The sequence below is a fragment of the Charadrius vociferus genome, unplaced genomic scaffold, assembly GCF_000708025.1.
Source record: "Charadrius vociferus isolate BGI_N301 unplaced genomic scaffold, ASM70802v2 scaffold163, whole genome shotgun sequence".
Taxonomy (NCBI): domain Eukaryota; kingdom Metazoa; phylum Chordata; class Aves; order Charadriiformes; family Charadriidae; genus Charadrius; species Charadrius vociferus.
In genome coordinates, this window is record NW_009648332.1 from 21,818,141 (window position 1) to 21,826,407 (window position 8,267).

Below are 8,267 nucleotides of genomic sequence, written 5' to 3' on the forward strand. Positions count from 1 at the left end.
AGCTGCCTCTTTAGGTCTAATAATAGGCAGTGTCGGTGCACTTGCTCCGAGTAGTGTTATGCCATGGTCTGGAATGGGAAATGATGAGATTTTAACAATTTAATAAAAGCTTAAGGTATGCAGGGTAGATAAAACTAAGAGTGAAATGCAGAAAGCATTAATAAAAAAGGAAGTTACGGTTGAGTGCTAAGAGTAACTTTTATCGTAATTTTTTTGCAGATTATGAAATTACTGTTACGTATTTTCTCAAGGTCTGGAGCAGAACCAAGTCTTCACGAGAATTCTTTGCCAGTCACCTATGAAGCTCCTGATTTTAAAGTTGCACTTCTGCAATGAAGAAAAGGAGACGGCTCGCTGCAAATCTAAACGAAAAGGTTCATCTTGGCCACGAGAAAGATACTTCAGAACAGATTCTTGTAGTAGACTGTGCACAAGAAATTGTCTCAAAGGCTGCAGAAATAGCTCCTGCAGATCAGCTTGAATCTTCCCAAGAACTTTCACCATCATCAGAACAAAGAAAGCTCCTAAGCTCATTGCAGTATAACAAAAATCTACTGAAATACTTAAATGATGATAGACAGAAACATCCATCATTTTGTGATTTACTCATAATTGTAGAAGGAAAAGAATTTAGTGCTCACAAAGTTGTAGTGGCTGTTGGGAGTAGTTATTTTCATGCTTGTTTGAGCAAAAATCCAAGCACTGATGTTGTCACATTAGATCATGTAACTCATTCTGTCTTTCAGCATTTGCTTGAGTTCCTCTACACCTCTGAGTTTTTTGTATATAAAAATGAAATTCCATTAGTGCTGGAAGCAGCAAAATTTTTAGATATCATAGATGCAGTGAAGTTACTAAATAATGAAAGTGTTTCTAACGTACAGACTGATGTGGTAACTGATGCATCTACACCAGTAGAAACACTCAATGAACTGACAGGTAAACTATTAAATAGCCATCAGTGCACTTTTTGTGGTCGAAGTTTCTGTTACAAGAAGTCCTTAGAAAATCATTTGGCTAAAACCCACAGATCCCTTTCACTGGAAAGAAAACATGGGTTAAAAATGGTTGAGAAGGCCGACTTTTCCACTAGACGTTCTATGAGAAACCGTAAATGTCCAGCTAAATTTGATAACAGTGACAATGAAAGCGGGGATGCCTCTGACAGCAATTTGGAAAAAGTCAGTTCTGACAAGGAAACATCTGATAGAAGCGAATTTGAAGACAGTGAAAGTGAATGCAATGCTGATGAAGAGGGACAGGAAGAGGAAATGTCAGGTGAAGATTCAGACTCTGAAGAACAAAGTGAAAAAGAACAGAATGATGCTGAAGAGAGTTCTGAGGCAGTTGATTCAATGGGAAGTATTCCTGAAGGCTTAGCTCCAGTCATCATTCAAAGCAGTAGCAAAAAACTACTGCAGTGTCCCAAGTGTGACAAAAAATTTGATCGAATAGGTAAGAGCAAGTTAGGTTGATCTCTTTCCTTTTTACCATGTGGTGGTGCTACTTGTATGGGAAATAAACTGAGCCTTTTTCTCTGTCCTAGAGAACGAACATCAGAATTTCTGTCTCACTAATCCAGTATGCTGCTCATTTTTCTGAATGTATTAAGTTGTTATGTCTGTGGTGCTGAACAGTTTCAATAAATGAACTGACTGCGTTATTTGAAAAATCTGCAAACGCTAAATTTATTTCTCTTTCACTGCTCTGGATTCTGGTTCTTAGCGTGGTATATAAAAGCAGCATTGAAAAAGGAAGGAAATATAGCAAGATGTGAAACGATAAATTGCACAAAGTCTGAAACTTGTACTGTATTTTCTGCCAAATTAATTTTAAGTAACAAAGCTGTCATTATTGCTGAAGTAAAATAGCACCATTGTCAAACAGTCTGAAATTCTTCTCTTGTACATGATGTGTAGATGCTTATGACCTAGTCACTCTGACTTCTAGCTTGATTTTTCTGGTCTGTAGTTAACACCCAAGTAATACTTCATCAGCTTACTCTGTTCTGTTAGGATCGTTTATGTTACAGTCAAATCTAGGTGTATGGTTACTCAGGATATCAGAAGAGTAAAAATTCCAGCTTTTCTGTTCCTCCTTTCCCACATTAAAAGTAAATTAGGACTGTATTCCAGAATTCTGGTGTTCTTTCAGCTGGAATAAATATTGAATTATGGTTATGTAAGGTATTGACTTCCTTTCAATCATGAGAATTAGTATTAAGCATTTTTTGGTGTTCTTAAAATAGATGCATTGTATCTTCCATCGTTTTGAAATTTTGAGAGTATATGAAAATGGAGTGGGGCTGATGTTTGTGTTAATTCCTACTCAGTGTGCTTAGCTTGCTGAGGTGAAATGAATTTTCCAAGGTTACAAACTGTATCAAAGAAGCTATTTAACATCAAAAATATGGGACTTAACTGTACATGTAATGCCACATAGGAATTTTTATGAATTTGAGAGCTTTGTTATTAATATTGAAGGGCTACTGTGCAGAAATTAATGGCTCGAGAGTATTTAGGGTTGTAATGGTACGTTTTGCTTTCACACACGCTGGAAGCCCTTTTCTCTTTGCACTTTCATGACTTAGAATTCTAGTTTTGTGCTCAAAAAATACATGAGAAATAGCATTAAAACAAGTGCTGCGTACAGTATTTCTTCATAAGCTTGTATTGCTGTAGACTATTGACTTGTATTTTGAATTTATGAGCTATAGTACTTTTTTTTTCCTTTATCTAACCCTAGAAGTACAATGCGTATTCTACAGAGAAAAAAAAAAAATCTAATACAAAGCAGAGAGCCTGCTGTTGACTTTAGGTAGGTAGGTCCTTGGTGGAGGACTGAATTCTATCCTCAGAAGAAAACTGGCAAACAGAAGAGGGAATACCAGCAATGTGAAAGAAATGGGAGAGTAGTGTTTTTGTTTATGGTAATATCTTGGATCCCAAATATAGATCATTTGTAAGGGTCTGTATTGTTCATTCAGTGTTTTCTTACTTGAAAGTACCTTAAAAATACCAGTTTATTGCAACACTATTCTCTGTTCTGAAAAGGTTCTTCACAATTGGTGTAATGAAAGAGTACTAGTATAATTTTCAGTACTTAACAACAGTGTGTGCTATAGGGTTGAACAAGAAGGACTCATAACCCTCGCACAGATTTAACAGTAATACCGAGCCCTTTTATTTTTACTCTATATTTTAAAAATAGTCAAGATGGAAGTGTGTAAATGAACCTTGGATCAAATGCATATGTGTTACTGTGCAGTTTTCAGTGGTGTAAATCAGTAGAAATCTTTAGATGTGTGTGGGAGGTACGTAGATCTTGACCACATTTGAGAGAGATTATAGAACAAACACTAAATGTATGTATCGTAGGTGATACCTGTTACAGTTGATGCTAACAGATTTTTTTTTGTTGTTGTTGTATAGGCAAATACGAGAGCCATACACGTGTGCACACGGGTGAGAAGCCTTTTGAGTGTGATATATGTCATCAGCGCTATTCAACGAAGTCCAACCTGACAGTGCACAGAAAGAAACACTCCAGTGATACTGACTTTCATAAAAAGGAACACAAATGTCCCTATTGCAATAAGCTGCATGCAAGCAAAAAGACTTTAGCAAAGCACGTGAAGAGGCAAGTATGAGCAAATTTGTCTCGCATTTCTGAAGAATTGTTTTTTTAAGTTCAAAAGCCAACGTAAATGTATGTATGCACACAGCATATGCTGCATTATTTCTATAACTGTTTTTACAAGTAAGTACCTTCTCAAAGGACATGGGGATTAGCAGTATAAACTAACCTGCCATAAGGAGTGCATAGGGACTGACTAAATAGCAGTAGTGGTTCTGTGAGAGTTCTGCTATAGGTTTTTACTATAAATTTTAGAATGCTCAGATTAGCTAACACAGTCAGAACACAACAATCAGTTAATTACTGGTGTTGCTTTTAATTTGGAGGAAGAATAATATATCTTATTTGGGTTTAGATGTTGATGCTATACTGTTGGTGATAATAGAATGGATAAACCATTTCCATGCAGATTCTTTTAGGTGAATAATTTGTTTATTACAGGTCTAATTATAAGGTATTATTATTTACATACTGCTTTTTTTCTCTTTCATTGTAAATATCCATAAAGCATTATAATTGAAACTGTCCTCTGTCTTACCAGTTGTCATATGAGATTCTACAGGAGTCTGTAGTCAGCACTGCTTGCCAGTTACTTGTACCTTTAGAGTTGTTTAATGATCAGCTCTGCTGGTTTGGTCATCAGCTTTCTTGACAAAGTTTAGAAATGGATATTTAGTATTTGGGTGATCATCATCTTAGAAGGTTATAGCTGCTTTTAACTTCTGTCTTTCTTCTAGGTTTCATCCAGAGAATGTACAAGAATTTCTTTCTATCAAGAAGACAAAGAGTGAAGGTTGGAAATGTGATGTAAGTAATACTTCAGTACTTTTGGTTTTTTTCATATAGATACTATGTTGTTTTGTGATTACATGCTTAAGTGAAAATATGGTATGTGTTTCTGTGACATCTCAGTAAGCTTTGTGAGTGATGGTATAAAATTCCTCTTTATGTCCTGATTTAAAGACTGAACTTTATTCTGTATGTACAGCTTGTGACTGAGTAGATAATACCAAATTGAATTCTAAAATAGTTGAAGGCACTATTTTTCATGTGATTAGCTCTTACTGTTGTTAAAATACATCAATTTGCAGGTTATTAGACTTGTGTGTTATGGATACTTTAAAAACAGAGTATTTGCTCTCCCGTTAATTTTGCACATCAAACATGGACCACAAAGAATACATTTTTTTGAAGGCTCTCTCAATACTGAGGAAAATAGATGTTAAATATTAAACACTTTCTCATTTATCATAGAATCATAGAATACCAGGTTGGAAGGGACCTCAAGGATCATCTGATCCAACCTTTCTTGGCAAAAGGACAGTCTAGACAAGATGGCCCAGCACCCTGTCCAGCTGAATCTTAAAAGCGTCCAATGATGTGGAATCCAATTTAGCTGCATATGCACATCAACAGAATTGTAGATTTGTACTAAATTTATATCTATTTGTAAAATGATAGGGTCCTTTCCTTGGTTTTTCCCCAGAAGAGTTATATGTATGAGAGTACATCTACTGTAAAAAGGAGTTTGTGGAACTTCCATTCTCTATCTATCTGCTGCCAAATAATGTTTTAAGATTTCAAATGTGGAGTTTTGTTATTCCTTTTTTTTTTTTTTTTTAAGGGAATTAGTTTACGTTTTTCAGGGCAGCTGTTTTGTTTATGCAAACTGCTATATGCCCCTGTATGTCTGTAAGGTTAGGTGCCGTAACGTAATTACTAATCTTGCTTTGTTTATGTACTTTCACTTACAAACATACAGTGGGACGTTGGGAGATAGCAACTTTAGGAATTTGTAGCGTTCATCTGCTAGTGATGGGACCATGGTTGGAGATATTGCGTGGTTGACCAAAGGGTGTTGTCTTCCAGATGCAGTTATCTTATGTGAACATATTACAGAGTCTGTTTTTTACTAGATAAGAAGCATTTCAGTAGTGAGAATCAATTGTGCAACATTGTTTATGTTTATTTCTTGGAAAGTACTCTTACTAGTACTCTTACTAGATGAAAATTTTAAATTTATGCTAGGTAGAAATTTTTAAGAATTGAGCCGCTGCTCTTGGACTGCTCGTGTGCATTGGAAATGGTCTTGGATTGAAAGCAAGGGTAGAATTCTAGCTTCTGTAGAAGTTGGAGAATGAGCAGAACCCTTAGGAGCTGTGACTTTGTTTTCAGGTTGTTTAGTGTGTTCTGAGGGCTGAGGTGCCACAGATGTAAGCTGCAGGATTTCTTCGGGTTGTTGGTTTATGCTGTAGTCCATGTGTGAACACGAGGACTTGGTGACCATACTTTAATCCTTGAGGAATATGAGCAAGTTCACAGAAACAGTAGAGCATTAATAGTAAAGAAAAGCAAGGCGGCTATTATACTTTTTACAGGTATGGGATTTTCTTACACTTACATTTAACATTAATGAGTTTTTAAACAAATAAAGTTGCTTATTTTTTGAGGCTAAAGGGTGCTAATGAGATGTGCTGTGAGAAACTGATTGCCCAATTTAACGAATGGGAGTTAGATAGTACTAAATTCAGCTGTTACAAACAATGGTGGTAGTGTCACAGTGAAATCAGTGAGCACGTGTTGATCCGTGTTAAAGCATAGGACTCTGATGCTAAATTGTAATACCTAGTTTAAATGCCTAAATTTGAGATGTGGCTTCAAATCTGTAATGGAACTGCATGCTGACTTTAATGACTACTACTAATTCTTGTACATTTAGGTTTTGATTAATCTGAAAACAGTACTGAAAAGTTCACATAATTTTAACATTGTGAAGTTCTGTATCTCTAAAACATATTTTGAGTTACATTTCTGTGTTGATATTGGCATTTTCTCTTTAATACATGCTGTCAGAGAATTTCCCGGAGGAAATAAAGGAACTCTAGTTCTCAGTAGCTTATACCGCAACAGCTTTTAGCACAGTCCAGCTGAGCTGTTTCAGCGTCCAAAACCAAGCCAAAGCTATTTGCTTTTTTTCCATTGGGTTATTTTCTGCTGAGTTACTGTGTTGAAACACCCTAGGAAAAGAATCTGCTAAGAGCTGGAGTCAGTAGGAAGAAGGGGGGGTGGGACCTAAAACTGTATGCAGACGTTGCCAGTAGTTTGATTTAGGCTGACGTGGATTTGCATCCTAATTTATATAGCGCAATCTACGAGAGTTTATGTAGAACGCAGATATTTTTGACGTTGACTGCAAGGCTTTACAAGTTGGGATAGAGTACGCTTTTGAATAATACATGTTTAATCTTATGTTGCTGCACAGAGGAGATGAACTAAACTGTTAGAGTTTATGAATAGGAAAAAATTCTGGTTATAACTGATGTATTTTTGACAAAGTTTACTATCATTTTAGATTTGTAAGAAATCTTTCACTCGAAGACCTCATTTAGAAGAGCATATGATCCTTCACTCTCAGGATAAACCCTTTAAGTGTACCTACTGTGAAGAGCACTTTAAATCACGATTTGCAAGACTGAAACATCAAGAAAAATTCCATCTCGGTATAGAAACCTCCTTCTGACATGTAAACAATAGATTTAAAGTAAAACCTTCCTCCACCATTGTATGTTCTGATCAGTCTGGTTTCCAGCCCACCTCCTTTTCCAGTTCTCTCTTTTCCAGTTTTGTGGGGAAGTTAGTTTTTTTTTGGGGGGGTTTGTTTGTTTGTTTGGTTTTTTAATTTTCTGTTCAGTTTTCTTTTTGAGACATTGTATTGTACCTGAATAAATGCAAAATTTTGGTGGGGAAGAAGAATTAAGGTTAGTTTTGTTTTAAAACTTTTTTGCATGAAATTGGTTCTCAACTATGGAGTCAGATTTTTCCTGAAGTTTTCCAAAGACCTTTTTCTTTCCTCCTGAAGTATTCCAAAGACATTTTATTACTACTAATTGTTTCTGAAGGGTAGGAACTAGATTGGTGATAGTAGTGGGAATTTGTGTTTTCAAACAGTCTGAGTGGGCTTAATAACTTTTGACTCTTAATTCTAAATTTTTGCTTCACAGTCATGAAACTCACCAAAATACCACTTCTTAGAAGTAACTTAATCGAGCAGAAAGTGCACAAAGTCTAATTACAGTATGCGGACTGTACTAACGAGTAATCATTTGTTAGACAAAACTTTTGCTTTGTAAATTGATGAGGTTTTTTCATAAGTAATCAGTCTGTGCATCTTGTTTGGTTTAACTGACAGTTAATAATACTATGTGTGTCTGTCTCCTTGTAGGGCCTTTTCCTTGTGATATTTGTGGCCGTCAATTCAATGATACAGGAAATCTGAAACGCCATATAGAATGTACTCATGGAGGAAAGAGAAAATGGACATGTTTCATCTGTGGAAAATCCGTTAGGGAACGGTAAGGAGTTGCCTGACTACTTGAACTTCAGCAGATCAGAGAAATATTTAGTGCGCTTTGTTTGATTCTGAATGCTTTAGCTTTGTGAGACCATTTCAGAGGGCTAGTGTATTAAAAGGTAGAGTCAGGGCCACAGGTAGCATGTGATTTTCTGATGACCTCTAAAATTAAGGGTGATAACTGTAGGTAATTAGTTATAAGGAGGAACTATATTAAGAAAGTCGTACCTCTAGTTCATTTTACTTAGGATTCCTGTGTTGTGTAAGAACATTTGAATTT

The 8,267-nt window shown here is 35.9% G+C and overlaps 1 protein-coding gene across 1 annotated transcript in view; it reads left to right on the plus strand.

Annotated features, from left to right (window-relative positions):
* The first annotated feature begins 265 nt into the window (after positions 1-265).
* ZBTB41 (zinc finger and BTB domain containing 41) overlaps positions 266-8,267 on the plus strand; it is a 15,263-nt gene continuing 7,261 nt past the window's right edge. The window contains exons 1-5 of the mRNA XM_009884799.1: positions 266-1,455; positions 3,432-3,639; positions 4,374-4,443; positions 6,989-7,136; positions 7,859-7,988. Of these exons, the coding sequence (XP_009883101.1) occupies positions 333-1,455; positions 3,432-3,639; positions 4,374-4,443; positions 6,989-7,136; positions 7,859-7,988 (1,679 nt within the window). The 5' untranslated portion in view covers positions 266-332. The remainder of the gene's footprint in view (positions 1,456-3,431; positions 3,640-4,373; positions 4,444-6,988; positions 7,137-7,858; positions 7,989-8,267) is intronic.